This window comes from Quercus lobata, chromosome 3 (genome assembly GCF_001633185.2).
Source record: "Quercus lobata isolate SW786 chromosome 3, ValleyOak3.0 Primary Assembly, whole genome shotgun sequence".
NCBI classification, from domain to species: Eukaryota; Viridiplantae; Streptophyta; class Magnoliopsida; order Fagales; family Fagaceae; genus Quercus; species Quercus lobata.
The window spans coordinates 19,190,165-19,216,537 of record NC_044906.1 but is presented as its reverse complement, the minus strand read 5'-3'; the positions used below and the strand labels follow the sequence as shown (position 1 = coordinate 19,216,537).

At 39.1% G+C, this 26,373-nt stretch overlaps 2 protein-coding genes across 3 annotated transcripts; both read left to right on the top strand.

Annotated features, from left to right (window-relative positions):
* The first annotated feature begins 1,884 nt into the window (after window positions 1–1,884).
* On the top strand, window positions 1,885–4,155 carry LOC115981942 (DEAD-box ATP-dependent RNA helicase 56-like). Of its 2 annotated transcripts, XM_031104380.1 has the most exons (5): window positions 1,885–2,410; window positions 2,826–2,891; window positions 3,060–3,178; window positions 3,644–3,701; window positions 3,826–4,155. In XM_031104380.1, the coding sequence occupies exons 1-5, from the start codon at window positions 2,260–2,262 to the stop codon at window positions 3,870–3,872; spliced, it is 441 nt and encodes a 146-aa protein (XP_030960240.1). In that variant the 5' UTR covers window positions 1,885–2,259; the 3' UTR covers window positions 3,873–4,155. The 2 variants fall into 2 exon arrangements, with proteins under 2 accessions (XP_030960240.1, XP_030960241.1); XM_031104381.1 differs by lacking the exon at window positions 2,826–2,891 and having other exon boundaries at window positions 1,892–2,410.
* Window positions 4,156–13,644: 9,489 nt separating this feature from the next.
* On the top strand, window positions 13,645–15,092 carry LOC115982500 (ribonuclease DdI-like). Its single transcript, XM_031105111.1, has 3 exons — window positions 13,645–13,958; window positions 14,238–14,445; window positions 14,555–15,092. The coding sequence occupies exons 1-3, from the start codon at window positions 13,716–13,718 to the stop codon at window positions 14,782–14,784; spliced, it is 681 nt and encodes a 226-aa protein (XP_030960971.1). The 5' UTR covers window positions 13,645–13,715; the 3' UTR covers window positions 14,785–15,092.
* Window positions 15,093–26,373: the final 11,281 nt, after the last annotated feature.

Genomic DNA, 26,373 nt, shown 5'->3' with positions numbered 1-26,373 from the left:
GACTTACTACCCTCCAATTGTAACTCAATACCCTCTTATTAGCAATGTGGAATTACCACGATTATATAGGATGCTTGCACTGTGGAATTACCACTTCATCTCTTTGCAATCTATTGTATCACCCTTGCAACTGAAAATTATATCCAATCTCCAATCTTTTAGGTTCCGAAACATAAAGTATGATAAAGACATATAACAGAACATGGAAAAAAAGCTCACACACTCCCTGAACTTTGAGATGAATCAATTCAATTGGAGATGACAAGGGAGTATGAATCAGTTCAATTGAGATGGAGAGAGAAAGTTTTAGAGAGAGAGATAGACAAACTGTAGAAGGCGCCCACTGTAAAAACAAAATTGGTACCAATACCATAAAATGCAAAAAACAGACGAACATAAAAAAATCAAATCAATGAAAATCAAATCGAAACAATCAAAGAAAATACATCACATATTTATAGATTCTAAACATTAGCTCAAAACAACAGAATTGAACTGAGATTAAAACCAATACTTTGGTTGAAGGCACAAAGATAGACCCAAAAATCCCAGATGACAAAGAAGATTCTTTAATTGGACCTAAAAAGTTCAGAAGTCAAGGAAGAAGATGACGCCGTTTTCTTATTCCCGCCCATTGCTTCTCTCAGAAACCTCTCTGTTGGTGTGTGTCTATATATATATGTATGTATATATATATATATATATATATATATTCAACAACTACTGTCTAAGAAAAATTTTCCCAAGTTCCCCCTGCCTTCTCTGTTTTCCTCAGAGCAAGATTTCAATCATATTACTGTAACACATGAATCAAAATGCATTGAAAAAAAATAAAAGAACAAGAAGAAGGAAGGAAGAAAGAAAGGGATTAAGCTTTGTATCAGGGAAGGCCTTAAGTCGAACAGTTGGCATGCAAAAATAGAGATGAAGCCAAAAAATTTATTAAAAAATAAGAAACTAAAAGGAATCAGATTAGCTTATTGACTCTAAATAAGATTGATTAAATAGCTATAGATGAGATCAAGAAACAGAGTGAAAAGAAAAACACAAATCAGAGATACATAGAAAAAACCCATAAATCCAAAACTAAATCCAGACAGTAGCAATAGCAAATCATGCAAAACCACCAATAAATTCAAACATTATTAAAAAAAAACCATGAAATCAAATTTTGGGTACCGATTTTCGTTGTTGACCGATATTCTCAGATTTCCATTGTTGACCGATGTTCTCAGATTTTCGTTCTTCCTCACTGGTGGTTGAGCCACAATTTGGGCTTCAAAATATCTGGGCAGATCGTTTTGTGAGAGAGAGCTTCATCGATTTTATGCTTCACCGTCGTTTTCTGATGAGAAGCAAAGAGAGAGTTTTTTTCTAAAGAGAAGCAAGAGAGAGACGGAGTGAAGAAGAAAGAGAAAGGAGGGAAAGAGAAAAAACTATTTTTTTAATTCAACCGGTATTAGTTTAATGAGAAATATTTTTTGCAAACGCTACAGTGATTGCTACAGTGCTCTCCAGGCCTGGAGAGTCACTGTAGCAAATCTAAAAAAAAAAATAGAGATAGAGAGGCTGCTGGACTTCGTTTTGGGCGTAAGTAGTGGTTTTTTTCTTCAAATTTTAGATATGCCTAGTTATGTTGGAGATGCTCTCACATTAGTAAAATCCATCAGATCTCATAGGGTCCCACTCCCTCCAATAATACCGTGTCTGACCAGTGTTAAGTCTTGGTCTGTGCCAGAGGATCCTGGTATAGATTTTAAGGATTCACATCCAGTGCAATACCTAGGGTATTGCACGGTGTGCAATACCTCAAATCCCAGCCACCCATTTAATCCAATGTCTTCTTATTTTGACACCTCACCAGGATACGCTGGCAATCCGTGTACTCACCCAAACTTTCATTTCAGCTTCTTATTTTTGAATTTCACTGACTCTCTCTCCCATTTTTGAATTTCACTTAAGACTCTTTCTCCTCTCTCTCAATACCTCCGAGCTCTATCCGTCACTCTCCACTCTCTCAACCCCGACTGCGCCTCCACCACTCTCTCAACATTCACGCTTGCTCTCTGCCTCTCCGTCAACCCCGTCTTCACCGCTTCCCGCATACCCACATCAGACCCATGAGCAAAAACAAAGAAAAAATGGCGGCTCACCATCAGAGATCCCGACTCCCAAACACGCACACCCTTTTTAGACCCAGATCAGAGAAAGTAAGGGTTGGGGTTTGGGGAGAATCGGGTTAGGGTTTGATGCTTTTTCATGTTAGATCTATGTAGGGATATGAGATTGAGAGAGAAAGAAAGAGAGTTTGGTCGAAGGAGACAAGAAGCCACCATCGGAGGTGGTGGTTGTGATGAAAATTATCCTTGCCGATTTGGGCGGGCTTGTTTCAGAGAGAGACCACCACTCGGTAGGGTTTTCTTTTATCTCTATTATTTTTAATAAACTCTGTTTTCTTTTATCTCTATTTTTTAATTTTGTTTTCTGTTTTTTGGTTTTTAGCTTAGGAATTGAAATCAAGTCTTATATTGCTTGCAATTTTTGTCAATTGTTTAAAAATGCTTGATACAAAAATAGTGATTGTGGAATTAAAAATGCTTTCTCTGGCATTAAAATCTACCAACGTGATACAAAAACAGTATATTAGAACTGTACATCTTTTTCTCATTGGGGCTGAATTTAGTTCTGTTCTCTCTTTTTTGGGGTTTTAGCTTAGGAATTGAAATCAAGTCTTAATTCTGTTATTATTGTTATTGTGGTTGTTGTTGTTGTTGTTGTTGTTGTTGGAACACCTGGAAAAATATTGGCTCTGGCAAGGGATAAAGATCTTGGATTGAAGAATGTGAGTCATTTTATTCTTGATGAGTGTGATAAGATGCTAGAATCACTGGGTATGGTCTTCTTATTCTTCTGCCTTTTATCCCCTTGTTTATGTGAATTAGTTCTGAAATGTGATACTTTGCAATTCTCTTGTTCTCTTTACAGTGTATTGCATTGTTTGCGATAATAATTTTCTTATTTTAAGCCTTCTGTTGTCCATGTTCTTGTATGTTTTACAGACATGAGGAGAGATGTGCAGGTGATCTTCAAGATGACTCCTCATGACAAGCAAGCTATGATGTTTTCAGCAACTCTCAGTAAAGAGATCCGCCCTGTTTGCAAACAATTTATGCAAGAGGTGTGATAAGGCATCATAAAGTTATGATATTCTTTGTATTTATAAATGTCATGTCATTGCCTTGTTGGTTGTGTCAATTGTGCGGTTTTGTGGCTTAGGTTTCAATTTGTCATGCAAGGGAATGAATTTGTAGTTGTAGTACTAGCAATATTTTTAGTTTTTCCTACTTCTAGTCTGAACTTTTCTTTGGGCGTAACCATTTCTCTTGATCCTTTTGGTTATATATGGTTGGGTGATTGTGTTTGTGGGGCCTTGGTGAGGATATTGGTTCCACTTCTTATTTCTTGGGTAGGAGCTGGATGTTTCTACTATTTGAGAGATGAGTAAGTTCAATCAATACATCGTAGTTCCATAAGGATTGACTTTTTGGATTGCCAGTTATTTGTTTATCTATTGTTTTTGAGTTTTGGTTGCTGTAGAAGATGGTATTTTGATGCACTTTATATTGACACTCGTTTTTTTCAGCCAATGGAAATTTATGTTGATGATGAGACCAAGTTGACTCTTCACGGTCTTGTACAGGGTATCTTCGATGCTTTTTTTTTTTTTTTTTTTTTTTTTTATAATTTTTGCAATATTTTTGTTTCATCAGTTGACTGTCTCTTGCTGATTCAACTAATGCACATTTTCATTGTCTCTCTGTGCAGCACTACATTTTATTGGACGAGGCAGAGAAAAACCGCAAATTGAATGACCTTCTTGATGCATTGGACTTCAATCAGGTTGTCATTTTTGTCAAGAGTGTGACCAGAGCTGCTGAGCTGAACAAGTTACTTACGAGTGGGACCAGAGCTGCTGAGTTGAACAAGTTACTTTGTTCATGATTTTTACTTTTATTTTTCATATTTTTATTGTATGGGGAAAACACTTAGATGGCTGAGTTTTTTGCTTTGTCAAGTTAAGATTAACAGACAAAATCGTGTAATATTTTCCACACAAAGGTGATATAAATATGTATTTTACTTTCTATTTGTTCCACTATTTGTTCCTTACAGACCTTGATTTGGTACATACCAGTACTTGAATGTCTCCAAAACATCTTGTCCTCCTTAAAAAAACAAGGAGGGGTGGTATAGATTTATAATAATGCTGGGATTCCAGTTATTAGTGAACGACTCAACAAAGTCAGCCACAGTTTTCAAATTTGAGCCAACAACTCCCTGATATTTAGAAGTGCTAGGGAACCAAGCTGGGTGGTAAAGTTATGCTCAAACTTGTTCCTATCATCCACCAACCTTGATGTGTTGATGGATTGTTGTAAATGATATTCTTCCAAGTCTAACATTGGTGAGGGTTGGGTTTGCAGTCCTGGAGAGGATTTTCAGGGAAGTATTTAGCTAACAAGGAGTTGGGATGGTAAACCATTCACCAAAATTCCACAATTCCAAGAAGTATTTAGACCACCTGAACGTGCGCCAAGCTCCACAATTCCTCATTCTCATCCTGTGCTTTTCCTCTGTCTTTATCTCTTTCATTTTTTTTTTTCTTTTATACACGACAGAATGAGACACTCAATAGCACCAAATCTAATATGAAATTGGAAATCTCTCATTCATTCTAGCATGTACTAACAAATTTAGGGAACAAAAGTTAGGGTATGAAGAGACATTGCATTTAAAAATATTAATCACTTGCATATATAATTAATATTTAACTAGAAGTTACTCAAACATGCACTTGTACAATCTAACATATTTAACATGTTTGACTAACTTTTTTAGTTACAAAAATTATCCAAAAAATTTGCTACATGTGCAATCAGTTGTCTAAATAAGTTAGATTTGCTATCCAAGAAACTGTCCAAGGCAAAGCTGTCCACTGTGCAATATGCTACCATGTCCACTGTGCAATATACTATCAAACAAACTGTCCAAAAAATGTTATCCATCATACTGCAAAATCAATATTAGCCTGAAAATATGTCAAAAAAATCAAGTTACATTTTAAACTTGAACAAACATAAGAAAATTTCACTATAATTGAACTTACCATTTATTAGTTTTTTACATACCAAAAAAGTGTTGTGTTTCCAACATCCTTTGTGTTTCCAACATCCAAGAAGTATTTATACTTTCCAGTTTCTCGCACTAATGAAACATACAGCTTTACAGGACAATTAGTCCTTGTATCGTCTCGGTTACGAGTGCGAATCATATCTTCTTTTTCTGAACCTCGAATGCCCTGCTTTGCACATACAAATCCCCTTGATGTTATCTTTCCATCCTTCTTACTTTTATTTATGTAATTCTTTCTAACATCAAAGCCCATTTGCCTTCCATATTTTAGCCAAAATTCCCATGCATCTTCTAATGTATCAAATTCCATACCAGCTCTAGGACTCAAATCTTCATTGTCATCCATGACTCTAGGACTCAAATCTTCATTGGCATCCATGACACTATGCAATGAATTAAACAATACTCTTATAATTAACAAACAAATGTACAAAATATCAACTATTATAAAAATAGAAGAATGAATGTTTTTCATTAAAAATCAAAGCTGAAAATTTTTGTACAAATATTGTGTTTATCATATATAAGAATTACAACAAACCAATATATGATCATGAGAGATGATGACCCTAATTGGGTAGTTTCAAGCTAAATTTTTTTAAGAAACTGTTAACTGTGTATCATGACAAACTTTCAATTATCAAAATTTTCTATCCCTATGACAATTAAATTTTTATCACTATATTTTGACTGCAAACTTGAAAGGCAAAGATCAAAACACTATAGTTTAAATACAATGAGGACCTAAAAGCATAGAATTCATGAAGAAAACCAAAGGATAGAAACTTATATAGGACAAGGAAACAATGAAAAACACATTAACAATTCACAAGTGATACTTCAAATTAGAATGTAAAAGACATCAGTAAAGTTATTGAGGACGATTTGTATTCATTGATCTTTGAGAGAGAATAAAGTCATAAATGATAAGATTTTGATTTATTTTGATAAGACCTCTACTGGTGGGACAAACAGAATTACTAAAATCGTCTAAAAATCTTAAAAGACTTAAAAGGAGGTCATTTCAGGGCTAGTTGGAAGCAAAGCAATTCTGGTATCAGGGGTTCAATGTAGCCATTGAGTATTGACACTAACCTACATGGTCATTGACTCATGTACAATTTCCACCCTAACCCACAATTATTTTTGCAATATCAACACCTTAATTCAAGATTAACTTGTAATGCCCATCCCAATATCTAATACCAGTATTAAAATGCAAAATTTAGTAAAGGCCCACTTGGGTGAACATTGGTATCAAAAAGTAACTTTTTTCAACTCAAATTATATTTTGCCTAAATATTCCAATGGATAGGGAGATTTAACCAAAAATAAAAATGATGATTTTCTTTTGGCTATAAGAAATAACAAATACATATCTTGGGCAAGATTAGAAAGTCAGCTCATTAAGGAAAAGAATAAAGAGTATGCCTTTCAAAGAAGAAGAAGAAAACAAAACCCGGTATTTGAGTTGCTGAACTCACCGAGTGGAAAGGGCGAGTCCTAGATCGAGATTGAAGCGTGCATGGTGGAAAGAAGCAGAGGAGTTTGAGGTTGTTCTTCTGACTTCTATCTTTCTGTGTTCTGTTCTTGTCTTGCTCGATCTTCTTCTATGTTGGGGATGGACCCGTGGTGACTATCACAAAGGCATTTGGCTTCAGAGAGACCTCCACTCCATGAGAGTTGGGACTTGGGACAGCTTCACACACGAGATAGAGGGAGTGTGAGTGTTAGGGGGTTTGGTTTCAAATGCTAAGTTTCAGTGTTTGGGTATGAGCTGGGTCTGCTGTGACAATGGATTGAAGGAGAGGCAGAGAATGGGTTGAAGGAGAGGCAGAGACGGCAGCTGCGCAGGGGAGAGAGGAAAAAAATTTGATTTTCTGTTTGGTTACTCAAGACTTTTACCAGAACATTGGGCGGGCTGAATACAGTGGGCGGGCTGTGAAATATTTTAAGGGTAAAATTGTCTTTTTATTATTTGGTGAGGTGTCAAAATAAGAAGACATTGGATTAAATGGGTGGCTGGGATTTGAGGTATTGCACACCGTGCAATACCCTAGGTATTGCACTGGATGTGAATCCAGATTTTAACTTTCAAGACCCATATTTTTGTGGGTCTATGAGCGTTTAATGCGATGGTCTCGCAATTTGTTGAGCCGTCATTAATTGGTGTAGTTGAGACTTGAGACTTGAGACTTGAGACTTGTGAGAGAGAGTGGGTAGTTAGAAAAATGATGATATATACGGATTGCAGAGTCACGTAATAATGACTAATTAATTATAAGGACCGTACTTTTCCTCCAACCAATTTGGAAAGCAAAGTTCATCCACACCCAACTATATACCAATCGAAATACACATTCTATCACCTCACCACCACGAGGAGTCACAGAGCTATTAAAGAATGACAGAATTGATGAAAGGTAATTGCAAATTCATATGCGCCAAGATTTAGAACTACTTCGTTGTCAATATGAGCATCGCTGCCTTTGCCATCCATTCCTTGTCACTTCTTGTTCATGGTCACAATTTGAATTGGTCCTCAAAATGCCAATCGGATATTAATCATGATCGGCTCACCTAGTGTATCTTATAAGTGAATTACATGTACAAGATACGCATATTTACTAACTAGGCTTGTGGAATCATGGTGTTTTGCAGTGGGGAAGCTATGTTGGAGCCATGACCCTCCTAGCCTTTCAAAATCTTCATTAATGGTAGTAACAAAATAATATTTGATATTTAAAATTATTTGTTGTTTCTGATCTTAAGGGGGTATTTAAGGACGAAAAAGTGCGTGAAAATATGTATAATATTATTTAAAAACATGTGTTTTTTTTTTTTTTTTTTTGAGTGGGTGTACCAAACACCCCTAAGATTTAAAAAAAAAAAAAAAATTCAATACAAATTAAGCCCTCGCAAAATTTTAAAATTGTTCAAAAAAAATCTAAAAGCATAAAAACACCAGCTCATTTCTTTGTACTGACTTTTATTTTTCCCTGAGAGAAGCATTGGCTTGTTTGTTGGGTAGGTTTAATACATATTGAATTGTTCTCTTTGAAGCACTTAAGTAACTTCATTTCCTTAATTGTTTCTCAACAAAATAAAATTTAAAAAGCGGCTTCCATTTTCTTCACAAAAAATAGTTGTTTTTTTTTTATTTGTATTCCATATTTGATCTTATTGATTGGCTTATATTATTAGAGTAATGTTGTAAATTCTTATTAGTTCTTTTTAGGGCCCACCACTCCTCAAAGATATGCCTGCAATATGTAAAACCAAAATTAAGTTCAAAATTTCATTAATAAAATTTTAGAGAGTTTTTTCTCTTTTTTCGGTAGATTCCAAAGTTTTCGTTATAGATTTGAAGAACATCTTGTGAATTTAAGGATTTTGTTAAGCTAGAACGAGATCTAACTCTTTCACGCTTCTCATCTTACATCAATTGATATGAAAACTTGTTGGTATTTTGATATTTAACACTATCTCACATTTTGATTTGCATCAATTTTATTCCATTGCCAATATCCATCAAATTATGACTTTTAAGAAAAGAGAGGAAGTGAGCAAACCACAAAACACAATTGCTTGATCAAGTGTGACTCATACAAGATGAGAGATATTACGAAGAGAAGAAGCCAAAACTATGGTCGCAAATGCAAGATTTATGAACTTCTTTTTTTTCTTTTTCTTTTTTCTTTTTTATAGAAGAAAAAGATTTTTTACATTGACACCATGAAAGAGATTTGTTTAAATCTACTGATTAAGTTTGTCTATTTAGATTTTTTTTAATCTAATTTTCAATTAATAAAGTGATTAGTAAGCTGTATTAATTCTATTATAAGCTGATCGAAATTACTTGCAGTGACATACTTCCCTGCGTCACACACTACAGACAAGGAAGTTCAGATTTTTAGTGTTTTTTTTTTTTTTTTTTTTTTTTTTGGTAATTTTTAGTTTTACTATGAAAGATATGGCGATTGGAGTAACTTTTTTTTTTTTTTTGATGACAGCGATTGGATTAACTTGATTCGATTATTTGGCACGAAGCCACAAACATGGAGGGTGTCAACTCAAAACTGTACATCTTTAATTTCAATGTGAATTAGATTAAATCTCATTTGGTGGCAGTTGAAATATACATGCATACATATGTGATTATCTCGCTTAGAAATTTGGTGGTTTCATTCATTGTTGTAAAATTGAAAAGTCTAAAAAATTCGGTGGTTTTATTCGCACGCGAAAATTATTATTGATAATTATTAACCAAGTATTTTTATGTCATCTTTTTTTTTTTTTTTTTTTTTTTTTTTTCCTTAGGGTAAATTATGTTTTTAGTTCATATCCTTAATATTATATTTTAACTAGTCGCTAACCCGTGCGATGCACGGGAAAACTATTAGAAAATAATAAAGCATGCATATATTAAAAGACAATTTAAGTTCATGTGTGCTTGCAAGGGATACATATCTAAATAGTTCTTGCAGTAGAAATAAAAGCCTTATCTTTGAGATAAAGAACTGATGTAAACAAACTAACCTTACATAAAACAAATTTAAAAAATAAAAAAAATAAAATAAAACTGATGTCATGGGAAATTCAACCACATAGTAGTAATATATAAATCTCTTAAAACCTAAACCTAAACAATAAGGACTAAATATATAAACAAACTAACCTTACAAAAGCTGAACTTTATAAACTAAAATCTATACCGTGCATTGTAGATCTTGAATGCTTTAGGGCTTCCTACGTCTGGAGAGAGAGAGTTTGCAGAAACCGTGGTTTTATATTTCTTAACTTGAGAAAGGGGTAAGGTTGCTAGGGTTTTGTAGATCTTGAATGCTTTAGGGCTTCATACGTCTGGAGAAAGAGAGAGTTTGCAAAAACCGTGACTTTATATTTCTTAACTTGAGAGAGGGGTAAGGTTGCTAGGGTTTTGAGGAGTTATAATTTTTATTTATTTTTTATTTTTTATGCTGACGTAGAAAATTGTGATGCCTGTAAAAGTTTCGGTTTTATATATATATATATATATATCTAGATTTGGTGTGTAACCTTTTAATTGTGTCAATTTATGTTGTGTTTAGGATAAGCTTATATTGAGTAGTTTCTTTTACTATTTATCTTATTTTTGCTATTATTTATAGGTTTTATTGCACTTTTTAATATTATTTATGGGTCACACTATACTATTTCAATTAACTTTTAGCTTTATCTACTGTACTTTCAGTAAAAAAAATTTCAGTTTTAGCTAAATAAGTTGTTCCCAAATGGAGGACCCTTAGTCTCTAACCTTTTAATGTCATGTCAATTTAATTTCTGTCATTATCTTATGAATGAAAACAGCTAATGTTGCTAAGAGCCAAAAAAATTTTTACTTTTTGTTGATGTGGTATAAACTAATTTTTTATTTTGACCGTTTGCCATATTAATAATTTCCAATTAAGAGATAATGACTAGGACTAAATTGACATGACACTAGAAGGTCAAGAACTGAATTAACACAATTGAAAGGTAAGAACCAAATTTAAATATGGTGTAAAGCATAGAGACTAAATATGTAATTTACCATTTTTCTTAAATAAACATCTATAGTTGAGAGGGGAAGAATTTGAACCTAGATACAAGTATTTGCTTAAAATTTTAAAAGATACTAACCTCTTAACTATTTGCAATTTGAAAATAAAAAGTCATCGTATGGTTCGGCTCTACACAGGGCATATCATACGTTCTTAAACACGTGAACATGTTATTAGTACCTTTTAATTTGACTTCCTATTACATTATTATCATACTCGTAGTTCGTGTATATATATATATATATCTATTTATATTTATATATGTGGTGTCCTTGATAATTCTTCACTATTTAGCCGAAGATATATTATATATTGAATCTCAATATGGTGATTATTGATTAGTAATTGCTTTGTCCTCAACAAAATTTTTCTCATACAAATGTTGTGCATTAAGGGTCGTTTACACTTCACATAGTTTGAAATGATTTTTTTTTTAGTACATTTATTCAAATAACTTTTTCTATTCTTTTATATTTTCATCCCCTCTACCAAATACAAATAAGAAAAAACTAATACACTTTTAATCACTCTGTACTTTCTATTCTCTAAACCAAGTGGATGCTAAATAAAAAGCTAGGCTTCTAATCAATCCTAGCATATTTTTTAGTTTTTTTTTTTTCTCATTTATTGTTGATATGTTTTTCATAATATAAAATATCAAATTAATAGTCAAGAGTTTTGTAACAAAACTACACTTTTGTTATTTCCGATACAGACATCTAAAGTTAAAAACTCTCCAACTCAACTATCAAATTATATATATAGAACAAGCCTTATTCTAGAAACTTCTGAAAATTTTAAAAAAAAAAGTATAAAAATAATAAAATTAAGAATTATATTCTATGTTTTTTTTTTTCCTAAATCAATGATTTACAATTAATAGACAGATCACTCGGACTATCATGCCCCAAATCCAAAAGTTTGAGTTAAGCATGTGACAACGACTAAACGCCCCAAAAACAAGTACCTTATGGGGACGTTTAATTCGCTATGATGTGTTCTTAATATAATGTACTACGTTATTGTATTTTGGGAGTTGAAAGTCTACATATAATTAATGTGTACTTTACATATTATTGTATGCATGAGAAACTAAAACCATACACACAGTGGCGACGCCACATTATGATTAGGGTATTCCCAAGAACACCCTGACCTGAAAAAAAAAAATTAGGAACACTCTCCAATTAAAAAAAAAATTATTAGTTCTACTTTCAAGGAAAAAAAAAAAAGCCCAAAAAAATTTTGAACTAAAATCTGAAAAAAAAAAAAAAAAAAAAATTGTAACAGATCAAACGGCAAGCCCACAGATTCTAAAAAAAAAAAAAACGGACGGCAAGCCCAACAACATCAAGCCTACGGCAAGCCCAACAAAGCAAACCCACGGATTCTCAAAAAAAAAAAAAAAAAAAAAAAAAAAACCAAACCCCAATAAAGGCTAAAGCAAACCCTAAGCTCCAAAATCTCCTTCACAGTCCACTAAAATCCTTCACCATACTTATCAAAAAAAAAAAAAAAAACCTTCACCATAGACCTAGGCTTCATCACCTTAGCGATCTCGATGACATCGTCGAGCGAGATGTTACCATTGTACTTGATGCTCTTCGTCTTCTTCTGGTCGCGCTCCGGCTCCTTCAGTGCCTTGATGACTAGTGCGGTGGTAGAGGGCATCACGGACACCTTGGCCTGACGGTTCTGGACTGTTAGCTTGATCATTACACGAAGATCAGCGACGGCATAAGCGAGATCGGCAACGGTATTTCAGTTCTCTTTCCTTTTCTGGTTTTTCCTATCTCATCTCTACTCTCTCTCTCTCTCTCTCATTCTTGATTCTCATAGTCTGAGTGTCAGACTTGTGTGTTTAGACTTATCTTTTGACAATATAATTATATAAATTGCTTAACTTTTCTGCTTTTGTCTTTTTTTGACCATATAAATTGCTTAGCTTTTTACTATTTGTCTTCTTTTTGACAATATAAATTGATTAACTTTTTACTGTTTGTGTAAGTGTATATAAATATAAAAACATGTAATTTTGTTGAAATTGCTGATCGGCTCTTATCTCTTAGTGTCGGGGTGGATGGGGCCGTGGCATTGAATTGGGGTTTGTGGTATGTGGTCCCTTAAAAAGTAAGTGAATACACATTATAAAAGACAAAAAAAATAAAATAAAAAAATAAAATAAAATAAAATAAACAATGTTAAGCAGTTTTGCAGTGGGTTGATACTTGATATACATATATACACTTTTAATGTACTATTTTTAGTTGTTGTTTTTCATTATTTAATTACATATTTATGTTTTAATATTCTAAAATAGTAATTGTTATGTAATAACTAAATGATTTGAGTGTCAAAAAAGAAAAACTAAATGATTTGTTTTATTTGAGGATTACTTATTTGGATCAATAATTTTATGTTGTATAAGAAAATATAAATATATATTATTTTTAATTTTTTTTAGAAACTCCGAAACACTCTGAAACGGTATATCGAAATAGATTGGTACCAAAATATTTCATTCCACAAAATAAACCGAAACAGAGTCCAAAACGGTATTCATAACATTGCTTTCAAGCAAAAAAGAAAAAGCTAAAAAAAAAATTTTGAACTAAAATCTAAAAAAGAAAAAATTGTAACAGGGTAAGCCTACTCAAGAACACCCTGAGAAAAATTCCTAGAATCGCCACTGCATACTCATATTGACATATATTGATATATATATACTCACACATATATTAGAGATAATTAAAGGGCCGGTGAATATACAATCTATTATAAATGAAAAGGGCGAAAACGTCACCAAATTAACGTTCTTCAAATTTCTATATAAACCCACATATGCATGCATGGTTGAACTCGCAGGGTTTTGTGGTCTAGTGTCGTTTTATAAAGCATGAAAATGACAGTGTTTCATGTTTTTTTTTTTTGGTTTTGGTGATGTGGGCGGTCCACAGCCATGGCAGGGCTTATCAAACTGAGAGTATTATATACAACAATACTCAGCTGCCTTATAAAGAAAATATGAATGCTGAAACTGTAATCAACAGCAAATTGAAGCAGGGGCACAGTTTCATGTTGGCCGCAGATACCATTGTGCACGGTCTATGGCCGCAAAATACTAGTGGTGGACTCATTGACTGCAAAGGAGCTAAAAATACTGCTCCCTTTAACTTTCCAAAGGTATAATATGTTTGTCAAATCATTTCAACAGTCATGCATGTTTTTGTTATCTTCATACATTCATTATTTTTGTAATTTGTTAGGGAAATGCTTCTTTAGATTTTAGAAACACAAAAAATAATTAATGTGGTATATATTTACAAAAAGTAGTAAATATTGTACACTTTTTATAAATATATTACTTTTTATGAATCTACAGCGTAAACATATAAAAATCATTTTTGTTATTATTATTTACGTAGTTTAGCCTTTATTAATATTGTCCTTTTTTTTGTGCAGCTGGAACACTACGAAGATGGACATCTCGTGCACAAGTTGAATGATTTTTGGCCGAACCTAATAATAAATAAACCAAATTATAACTATTGGAAACAGGAATTTGAAAAGCATGGCTCTTGCTTCTTCCCAACACAAGAGCAGTATTTCGAATCAACTGCTTGGATGGTGGATCAAATTCCAGGGCTGACTCCAAAGCTTGAAAGTGAAGGTTAGTATACTATAGTTTTATATTATATAGAGACTTTATCCATAACTTTTTGTAATTTTTATCATTGAAGAAAGCTAACTTGGATTTTTCAATCCCTTTTTCGAAACAGGCATTTGCCCTGGTACATCTCATTTGTTTAAGGATCTCCAACAAAAGATTATTAAAGCCACTGGATTCATCCCGAAGCTGGAATGCTACCAAAGAAATGGAACTAATCGATTGTTCCGGATATACTTCTGTTTCGACAAATCCAAATTTCTGTATAATTGCAGTGATAGTAAGTTAACGCCAAACAATATTAAGTGTGGGTATGGGGAGGTCAAAATCAAACTTCCTTAGCCACATCGTCCTCGGCATGGACCATAAACTAGTATAAGGTCAACAATGCCAGTGGAAATTTAGTAAAATTGTCTTTGGTGTGTGGAAATTTGGAAGTTATTTCTGTTAGTTGATGCAGTCCTCTTGCTCCTTTGTTTAATTGTTGGTATCTTCTTATTATGAATAATGTATCTGTAACCGAAGGCAAAACAGTGGCTTATGATTGTTTGTACTTGGTCGTGCAGTGGCCAATGTCATTCTGCAACATCAGTCCTCTTGCTCCTTTGTTTAATTTGTTGGTGTCTCTGGTTGTACTCTTTTCGTACTTTTGATTTGCTTCTCATCAATAATATTTGCCTTGAGTTTTTCATTATTAATTTTTTTAAAATCTTTAATTCCTGGAATGCTGTGGGGTTAACCTTATTTTGCCGTTGACATAGCTGTGGGGATGAGCTTATTTACCGTTGACATAGCTGGGGAGAAACCAAGAAAGCCTCGGTTTCCCTCGAGAAATAGAACACGTGTCTCAATCATGAATAAATTCATAGATCCTTAAAGGGAATAAAAATAAAAAGAGCTCTAAAATTCACTTGAAAAATTAAAAGAAAGTCTCTATAATATAAAAATATATATATATATATTTTTAATCAAAAGCCTTAATGCCCCTAGAGCTACATTTACTAAATTATATAGGAAAACGGTAGATAAATTGCCCGTTTGGATCCGATTTATTGGTTTCTGCATTTTGCTTCCGCGCATTTTCTCTCTCTTTTTTTTTTTTTTTTTTTTTTAAGCCTCAACTTTTGACCATTCTCCCATAAACAGTGCACTCGTGCACTATTTATGGGATCCACAAATTCCACTTTTCAGCTACTTATTTATTAAAAATGGGTCACATGCATGACACTATTCACACATTTAAAAATTATTTTGCTACAATGTTTTCAGTTTCAGTAAAAATAAGTTGTATCTAAACGAACCCAAAGAAACACACACACACACACAAACACACACATATATATATATATATATATATATGATGAGGATAAAATTAGATAGACAAGAGTGACGGTATACGCTTGACAAGGGTGACGAGATGTTTTTACCGTCAGCATTCCTTCAAGACTGACGGGGATATGAAGAAAAAGAACTCCACATATAAAACTGTACATCCTGAAGCTGACAGGGTAAATATAAACTGACGGGATAACATAAACTGACGGCGTCAGTCTGTGGAATGATTGATCTACACGTTTACGTGTATAAGTGAATAACTTGCTCCCCACGTTTCATGAAACCTAAGGATTCCTATATGGAAAGAATCCCGTAAAATACGCTCAAGAAGACTCCTATAAGGAAAAGACTTCTACTCCAAGGAAAAGAGGTCAACCCTCTACTACTATAAAAACCCAAGCACCCTCACAAACCAAGGTACGCATAATTTACCCTCTCTAGCACTCTAGAGCAGTGAGAATAATTCTAACTTGACCTTCGGAGGGTGTTTGGCCGGTACCACACCGATACTCTCTGCTAGGTTATTCCTTTTCGTTGTGCAGGTGCCATTTGCGATCGTACGAGGAACGTGTGACTCACTAGTGGTATTATTTCCAGCATCATCAGTTGGCGTCGTCTGTGGGAACGTAGCACATTCTCGCTTCCTAGAAAAAAGAGTTACATGGTACTCACTCGCTCAATGGCGACCACCAACGACGTTCAAGAAGAAGAAGCCCCTACAACTGCGCTTGAAAGACAGGTAAGGACACTCGCCGCTGCCGTAGAGCGCCTCACCAAACAAAACCACGACCTAGAAGAGCAACTGAAATAGAAAAATGCAGCTCCCAACAACCAAGGAGCAGATCAAGAAGGAACCAGCGCCGACAGAAGAAACCAGGAAGGACCCCAGGCCAGCAACGCCCCGAGCAAACCAGAACGACAGAACACAAGCATCCCCTCCCTCGCAGAAACCACTCCGCCACTTGTTATTGCGGAGATGCAGGCCATGAAGGAACAAATGGAGGTTATGATGAATGCTCTCAAGGGACGAGTATCAAGCGACCTTGACAACCTTGTCAACCGAACTGACTCGCTGTTCACCGCCACCGTCAACTCCTATCCTTTACCAAGTAAGTTCCGCATGCCACAAATAGACAGTTACGACGGGGTCAAGGACCCACTGGACCACCTGGAGACCTTCAAGACCCTAATGCACCTTCAAGGAGTAGCGGACGCCATCATGTGTAGGGCCTTCCCTATAACGCTGAAGGGCGCAGCGAGAATTTGGTTCAGCCGACTGACACCAAACTCCATCAGCACCTTCAAAGAGCTCAGCGCTCAATTTACCGCACACTTCATTGGAGGTCATCGATACAAGAAGTCTACGGCTTGCTTGATGAGTATGAAGCAGCGAGAAGATGAAACTTTAAGAGCCTACATCTCCCGCTTCAACAAAGAGGCACTCTCGATCGACGAAGCCGACGATAAGATACTTGTTGCAGCATTCACGAATAGCTTGAAGAAGGGCAAGTTTTTGTTCTCCCTATACAAAAACGACCCAAAGACCATGTCGGAAGTACTTTATCGCGCCACAAAGTATATGAACGCTGAAGATGCACTGTTAGCTCGGGAAGAGAGGCCTAAGAAAAGAGAAAGGCAGGAAGACACTCGGCAGGACTAAGGCCGAAAGAAGACAATAACAGGAGACCGAAGGGACGAGAGGCGCCCTAAGCCCCTGGGGGGAAAATTCACGAGCTTCACCCCTCTGACAGCCCTGATAGATCAAGTCCTTATGCAAATCAAGGACGAAGAGGCTCTAACGTTCCCAGGAAAGCTAAAGAGTGACCCCAACAAACGTTCCCGAGATAAGTATTGCCGTTTCCACCACGACCATGGCCACGACACGTCTAATTGCTATGACCTCAAACAGCAAATTGAGGCCCTTATTAGACAAGGAAAGCTGCAGAGATTCGTTAGCAAGGAGAAAACGGATCCCCTCGCACAAGACCAACACCCCCGACGGGACAATGAGCGATCGAGGCCCCCAATTGGGGATATAAGGATGATCGTAGGAGGAACGGCTGCCGCGCGGGTCCTCCAAGAAAGCCCGCAAGACCTATTTTCGGATGGTACAAAATGTTCAGCTGACAAGGGTCATGCCGAAAATGGCGCGGAGAGAAGGTCCTATAATCGGATTCTCAGAGGAAGACGCGCAACGCCTTCACCATCCACATGACGATGCGCTCGTCGTCAACTTGCGGGTGGGAGACTACAACATGCACCGGGTGCTAGTCGACAATGGCAGTTCAGCAGATATTTTATACTACACGGCATTCCAGCAGATGAGGATCGACAGGGAGCGATTGATCCCAACAAATGCCCCGCTTGTTGGCTTCGACGGGAGCCAGGTATTCCCATTGGGCGCGGTCACATTATCCGTCATTGTAGGCGATTACCCTCAACAGATAGCCAGGGACATGACATTCTTGGTAGTCGACTGCTCATCAGCCTACAACGCTATCCTCGGGCGACCCGCGCTCAACTCATGGGAGGCGGTAACTTCCACTTACCACCTAATGATAAAGTTCCCGACTGACTACGGAGTAGGGGAACTGGGCGGAAGTCAGATGGCCGCGCGCGAATGCTACATAGCCATGATGGAAATGGAGGATCAGGTTCAGGCTTTAAGCATAGAATAGCGCCGGACGGTAACAGAGCCGGTTGAGAAGTTAGAAGAGATACCCCTTGACAGTTCCGATCCTAGCCGAACAACCAAAATTGGGACGTTCGTTAACACCACGATCCGCTAGGAGCTCATAACCTTCCTCAGACTCAATCGAGACGTGTTCGCGTGGGGTCATGAAGATATGCCGGGAATAGATCCATCAGTCATGGTGCACAGGTTGAACGTATTGCCCGCCTTTCCACCTATCAGACAAAAGAAGAGAGTGTTTGCCCCCGAGCGAGACCGAGCCATAGCAGAAGAAGTCAGAAAGCTACGAGAAGCGAGTTTTATTAGAGAAGTATACTATCCCGACTGGTTAGCAAATGTAGTGATGGTCAAAAAGGCAAGCGGGAAATGGCGGATGTGCGTGGACTTCACCGACCTCAACAAGGCCTGCCCCAAAGATAGCTACCCCCTCCCGAGGGTCGATGTCCTAGTAGACTCTATGGCTCGACACCAATTGCTGAGCTTCATGGACGCTTTCTCGGGGTACAACCAAATCCGAATGCATGAAGCCGATCAAGAGAAAACGTCGTTCGTAACCAACCAAGGCCTCTTCTGTTACAAGGTGATGCCCTTCGGCCTGAAGAACGCAGGCGCAACGTACCAGAGACTCATGAACAAAATGTTCGCGCAGCAGATTGGGAGGAATGTCCAAGTCTATGTAGACGACATGTTGGTAAAAAGCCGAAGGGAGGAAGATCATCTAGGAGATCTCAAAGAAACATTTGACACACTGCGCTCCTACAACATGAAGCTCAATCCAAGAAAATGTGCCTTTGGAGTAACGGCAGGAAAATTCTTAGGATTCATGGTGTCTTAAAGGGGAATCGAAGCAAATCCGGATAAGATCCAGGTCATCATGGATATGGCACCACCAAGAAATGTGAAGGAGGTGCAAAACCTCAATGGAAAGATAGTGGCACTAAATAGGTTCGTATCAAGGGCAACGGACAAGTGTTTGCCCTTCTTCCGAACATTGAAGAAATCCTTCGAGTGGACTGACGAATGCCAGCAAGCATTCGAAGAATTGAAGGCTTACCTCTCCTCCCCACCATTGCTGAGCCCGTCGCAGCCAGGAGAAGAGCTTTTTCTCTATCTAGCCGTCTCCCCCGCAGCCGTTAGCGCGGCCTTGGTCAGAGAAGAAGAGAAAGTGCAAAAGCCCGTGTACTACGCAAGTCGAGCGCTTCACGGTGCCGAAGAAAGAGACCCGCCCATGGAAAAACTTGCCTTTGCATTAGTTACGACAGCCCGCAAGCTCAAACCGTACTTCCAAGCTCATACAGTGAACGTCCTGACTAACAAGCCCTTACGGCGGGCAATGAGCAATCCCGAGGCCGCGGGACGATTGGCATTATGGGCTATAGAACTGAGCGAATGTGATATTCAGTACCGCCCGCAGACCGCCATCAAGGGACAGATCGTCACCAACTTTATAGCTGAGTTCACTCATGATGAAGACAAGGGGGCAGCAGAGTCCCCTCAATGGAGTATATATACGGACGGGTCGTCCAACAGACAAGCCGCAGGGGCCGGCATTGTGCTATTATCGCTCGAAGGAGACACCATTGAATGTATGGTCCGTCTCGACTTCCCCGCCACCAACAATGAATCGAAGGATGAGGCTTTGATAGCAGGGCTCGACCTCGCCAAAGCAGCAGGAGCCGCGAAGGTAGTCATCTACTGCGATTCACAGGTCGTCACTAACCAAATAAATGGAGACTACAAGTGTAAGGGCGAAAAGATGAAGAAATACCTTGATGAAGTAAAGGCGAGAGTGGATGACCTAGAAGCCAAAGTCGTCCAAATTCCTAGAGAAGAAAACGAGCGAGCCGACCGCCTCGCGAAGGCCGCTTCAACAGAACAAATGGTCATCCTTGGTAATGTACTCTCTTTCGTGCAGCTTTCTCCGCTAATAGATCTCAGCAACATGCAGGAAATATGCTCCGACAGAAGCTGGATGACGCCATTAGTTTCATACCTAAAAGATGGGGTCTTACCAAACGGAAAGGAAGCCGCAAGGAAACTTAAGGTCCAGGCGGCGAGGTTCATCCTGATAAAAGACGTCCTGTATAAAAGAGGTTTCTCCCGACCATATTTGAGATGCTTGGATACGGAAGAGGCAGATTACATCATGAGAGAGGTACATGAAGGAATCTGCGAAAACCACTCAGGATCCAGATCATTGGTACACAAGCTTGTGCGAGCAGGGTACTATTGTCCCACCATGCAGAAGGACGCCGAAGCCTATGTCAGGGCCTACGACAAGTGCCAAAGGTTCAGCAATATTATTAGACAACCAACCGAAGAGCTGACCCCTATGACGGCCCTATGGCCGTTCGCACAGTGGGGCTTAGATATTATGGGACCCTTCCCTACAGCAGCACGACAGCTAAAGATCCTGGTGGTAGGCATTGACTATTTCACAAAATGGGTGGAAGCTGAACCTTTGGCCACAATCACGGAGAAGAACGTACGAAGCTTTGTTTGGAGATGCATCATATGCAGGTTTGGCATTCCTAGAGTCTTTGTCTCGGACAACGGACGGCAATTCGACAACGACCCCTTTCAGGATTTCTGCTCACAACTAGGAATAAAGAACCACTATTCTTCCCCCGCCCACCCTCAAGCTAATGGCCAAGTCGAAGTAACGAACCGATCCTTGCTCAAGATTATCAAGACTCGGCTCGAGGGGGCAAAGGGTATATGGCTCGACGAATTGCCAAGCATATTATGGGCATACAGGACGACAACAAGGACACCCACAGGGGAAACACCATTCCGACTGACGTATGGAGGCGAAGCGGTAATTCCGGCAGAAGTTGGGCTCACAAGCTACAGGGTGCACAACCACGACGAGAACAAAAACGACGAGGCTATGCAACTACAGCTAGACCTAGTAGACGAGATCAGAGCAGTAGCAGAACAAAGGCTCGCTCAGTACCAGGACCGTATGGCTAAACATTACAACTCTCGGGTCCGACACAGGGACTTCCAGGTTGGAGACCTTGTTCTTAGAAAGGTCATGGGCGCCGCTAGGGACCTTACCCAAGGGAAACTCGGCCCCAATTGGGAAGGACCCTACAGAGTCAAGTCATGGCAAAGGAAAGGCACATACCATCTAGAGACGTTGGAAGGAAAGAAACTGCCGCACCCATGGAACGCCGAGCACCTACGAAAGTACTACTAGTAGGAGCGGCAGCATGAAGTTCAACCCTTTCTTATTTTATTTTACATTCCAGCAAAACTTTAGTCTCACTCCTCAGAACTATCATTTATTTTAATCTTTTGCAACAATTCTTCTTTTTTAAGCCCAAGGGGCAGGATTCGGTTTTAATTACTTTTACTTACAAATGCATGGCAATAAGAGGAGTTTATTTAAAACTGCTGATTTGTTTATTTTTAAGTCTACGGTTTAGAATCCACGGAATGGGCAGCTAAGTTCGCAAAAAGTGAACAAACCAATTGACCAAGTCCATAACATACGGACTAAAAAAGCCGACAGACCTACGGGTGAAGCAATCATCATCTAGACGGGATCCTGAAACTGACGGATTCATAAAGTAGGTCAGCAAGGCCAAGTCCAAAAAAGGGCTGACGGTCTGGAAAGATGAACCCATTATCCTGTAGACGGGATCATGAAACCAACGGACCCATAAAGTAAGTCAAGGCCAGTAAGCTGACGGCCATATAGATGAAGCTATCATCACGTGGACGGGTCCTAAAACCAACGAATACAACGATCAGCAAGGCTAAGGCCAGTAAGCTGACGGCCATATAGATGAAGCTATCATCACGTGGACGGGTCCTAAAACCAACAAATACAACGATCAGCAAGGCTAAGGCCAGTAAGCTGACGGTCCTGTAGATGAAGCTATCATCATACGGACAGCCCTCATGAACGGGTCCTAAAACCAACGAATACGACGATCAACAAGGCTAAGGCCAGTAAGCTGACGGTCCTGTAGATGAAGCTATCATCATACGGACAGCCCTCGTGGATGGGTCCTAAAACCAATAAGTATGAAGATCAGCAAGGCTAAGGCCAAAAGCTGACGGTCCTATAGATGAAGCTATCATCATACGGACAGCCCTCAAACCAAAGGGCCTACAAAGACGAGTCATAAAGGCCAAAGCTAAACAGTTGACGGCCTAAAGTGGTGAAGCAATCACCATACTGAAAAATTAAAAGACAGACGGGTTCCCAAACAAACGGGAAATTTTACCAGAATCTCGTCTAGGTCTATCATCAAGAAAGAAACATAAAAACAAAGGAAGTAAAACCATACACGACTATATACAAAAGCCCCAGAAAACCAAAAGGGCACTTAAGCATTGTTTGCCAAATATTTCAAACTACAAACTGTTTCCCAAATAATTAAAATACAAACATTGTTAATAAAGTAAATACATGGCCAAAATACGAAATAAAAGCTAAGGGGCAGGAACGTCAGCATCATTGCCGTCAGTTTGATGGTCTTCAACATCCATAATCACGGCAAGAGAATCAGAAGCAACAGGATTGGCAGCAGGCTGAGCTAGGACCACACTGTCGTCATGCCTTGGAGTAGGCTGACGAAGGCTGTCGTCTCCGTCATCCATGGTGATCCCGGACAAATCCAACTCCGGGTAGGCCGACGCGACCTGCTGAAGGCAGTCTTCGAACCCGGTGCCATAATATTCACCACACGAGTCAAAGAAGGACTGTGACACTTTGAAATCTCTGATCGCGTTAGCCCCCGCCGTCTGCAGCTTTTCACCTAGATCCGTCACCTCTTCCTGGAGTTTATCATTCTAACGGCTGACCTCCGTCAGCTTCTCCTTAACTTCCTGCAGCTCCTTGTTGAGGATACGGACGGCTTCCTTGTACTGAGCTTGCTGGTTCAACAGGTTCGTATTATGCTTGCGAACTCGAGTGACGACCCCCTCCTTCGCTGCGCAACGGTCTTGAAGGGCCTTGACGCGCACCAAGGCCTAAGAAAACATATCCGTCAGTTGAAAAATATACCAAAGCAAAACAAAGCTTTCCCAAACAAAATTGTAGTAAACATACCCTGGTGAGGTCGAAGAGGGCTGACGCCCCTAGGTCCTCCGTCCCCACCTGGTCACAAGGTTCAATGTCCGTCAGTTTTATTAGGGACCCAACCTCCCCGACGGCATAATCCTTGTGAGTCAGGAGACGGCAGGGGCCCTCGTTGACGGGACCGATAGAGGTCATCACCCCCTTGCCCGCGCCATGGCTAGGCTTAAGAGGGGACTTCTCCTTCAGTGGTTCGTCCCTAGGAGTGACGACAACCTTCTTTGTGGGACGGCTGTCACCACCGTCAAGCTTCCTCTTCGTCACCTTAGCGATGACCTTTGGAGTTGACGAGGCCTCCCCTGCTGCCTCCTTATTTTTTCTCTCCTCCTTCTGACGGGCTGCGGCAGCCCTTATCCTTTGCTTCGCAGAGTCCATTTCTACAACACAAAGAACACCGTCGGGGCAAGTAACTGAGGAATAAAACTAACGGGATAAATAAAAGTTTACTCACGTCGGCGTGCAAATTGCTCCAACCTTCGGGCAGCCGCTAACGGTTCTGGACCCCCACAATATAAATGAAGGGTGTTGAGGGTGATCAAATCCCTGCACTTACGATCTTCCAAAGGGATTTCCAGAATCCGTTGGATGAACTCCTCTTGCTCGTCAGTTACGTGCGGACGGGTATAAGCTGAAAGAAACAAAGTGTTGATGACGTCACCTCATAAAATAAACGGAAAGAACATAGCTAACGGGGTCAACCTGAGTCATTGACAAAGGCCCAAGTGTTGTCAAAATAGCCACGAGGCATCGTCGCCCACTCTTCCTAACGGCAAACCCAATCCGTCCCTTCAACAAAAAAGTACCTACTCTTCCAGTTCCTATTTGAATCCGGCATGTCTGATACAAGCCGTAACCCTTTCTCCCTGGCGTTGAAATGATATGTCCCCTTGGACGAGGCGATATGATGGGGCCTATAGCAATAAAAGAATTCGTCTAGCGTAAGCTGACGGTGTCCTCCACTAAGATTGCCCCATAGGATTTCAGCTCCTATGAATGTCCTCCAGGCGTTAGGGGCAATTTGGGTGACGGATATGCCTAGGAAGTCTGCGAGTTGACGGTGTAGGGCCGTCAATGGTAACCTAAGTCCCGCAGCGAACATGGCATCATACATGCCAACGTCAACTGTCCTCCCAGAGTAACACCTCTCGTCCTCTCTAGGGAGACGGATTGGGATATGGTCTGGGATTTGATAACGAACACGTAACTCCCTGAAAACTTTACCACTCATCCTAGGCAAAAATTTGTTGACGGCCCAATCCTCAGGAAGAATGAAGGGACGGTTATCTCCGGGACCCTCCGAGGTTCCTTCATAGGATCCCTCATCCCCGTCGCTCTCCTCTCCGTCAACATCCGTTCCATCCCCTCTCTCCTCTTCCTTATCTCCCTCAGCCAAACTCTCATCAACGTCGGGAGATTGTGCCGACATCTCTCTCTCTAACGAAAGGGAAAAGTCTGACTCATCTCCAGAACCATAGGTCTCGTCGTAGCCCGCTCCTTCGCGGGCTGACGACTCCTCACAAGACGCGTCACTTGACATCTGACTACCTACAAGTGACGGATCCAATTTAAGTACCTAGGCTGACGTTCTCACTAATGAGGCAGAAATAAAAAAGAGAGAGAAAGAAAAAAGAAGTGGAGATGGAAACTTACCAGTCTGGTGACTTTTTGGATGGCTCTAATGACGGTGACGTTTGAGCTAACGGACCAAAAATTGACGGAATGTGAGCGACGGTCTCTCTTTCCAGAAGATCAGTAGGGTTGAAATAGTGGAAATGAAGGGGAGGTGCTATTTATATATGGAAAAAAGGGCGCGGAAGACGAAGCGACGCCTCGTCAGAAGCTGAGCCAATAAGAACGAGCCACCTGTCCAAGGCATTAAATGCACTGATCCACGCGAACGATATCCCTGCCTCTCTTGAAAACAAACTCCACAACCCGTCAGTATAGAGTCTGACGGAGGTATGGAGTAGGAGGCAAGTGATGAGGATAAAATTAGATAGACAAGAATGACGGTATACGCTTGACAAGGGTGACGAGATGTTTTTACTGTCAGCATTCCTTCAAGCCTGACGAGGATATGAAGAAAAAGAACTCCACATATAAAACTGTACATCCTGAAGCTGACGGGGTAAATATAAACTGACGGGATAACATAAACTGACAGCGTCAGTCTGTGGAATGATTGATCTGCACGTTTACGTGTATAAGTGAATAACTTGCTCCCCACGTTTCATGAAACCTAAGGATTCCTATATGGAAAGAATCCCGTAAAATACGTTCAAGAAGACTCCTATAAGGAAAAGACTTCTACTCCAAGGAAAAGAAGTCAACCCTCTACTACTATAAAAACCCAAGCACCCTCACAAACCAAGGTACGCATAATTTACCCTCTCTAACACTCTAGAGCAATGAGAATAGTTCTAACTTGACCTTCGGAGGGTGTTTGGCCGGTACCACACCAGTACTCTCTGCTAGGTTATTCCTTTTTGTTGTGCAGGTGCCATTTGCGATCGTACGAGGAACGTGTGACTCACTGGTGGTATTATTTCCGGCATCATCAATATATATACACACAATAAAAAATAAAATAAAACTTTATAGAAGTCAAAATTTAGGAGAGCCTTATGCAGCTCTATAAAAAAATCCTAATTTGTGTTAAGTATTAATTTAGTCTAAAAAAAAAAAGGGAAAATCACCCAAAATATTCTTATAGAGAACCTAATTTATGCCCTCTCATGTAAGAACTCAATTTTAACTCTCAAAAACAAGTCTCAATAGATAGATCACTTACTCTGGCATGCCACCCAAAATT

Excerpts from the sequence above, each read along its gene's own strand:
- LOC115981942 (XM_031104380.1), top strand. The coding sequence starts at position 2,260 with ATGTTAGATCTATGTAGGGATATGAGATTGAGAGAGAAAGAAAGAGAG. Across the intron at positions 3,179-3,643 it reads GCAAACAATTTATGCAAGAG|CCAATGGAAATTTATGTTGA; the intron begins GTGTGATAAGGC and ends CGTTTTTTTCAG. Across the intron at positions 3,702-3,825 it reads TCTTCACGGTCTTGTACAGG|CACTACATTTTATTGGACGA; the intron begins GTATCTTCGATG and ends CTCTCTGTGCAG.
- LOC115982500 (XM_031105111.1), top strand. The coding sequence starts at position 13,716 with ATGTGGGCGGTCCACAGCCATGGCAGGGCTTATCAAACTGAGAGTATT. Across the intron at positions 13,959-14,237 it reads CTCCCTTTAACTTTCCAAAG|CTGGAACACTACGAAGATGG; the intron begins GTATAATATGTT and ends TTTTTTGTGCAG. Across the intron at positions 14,446-14,554 it reads TCCAAAGCTTGAAAGTGAAG|GCATTTGCCCTGGTACATCT; the intron begins GTTAGTATACTA and ends TTTTCGAAACAG.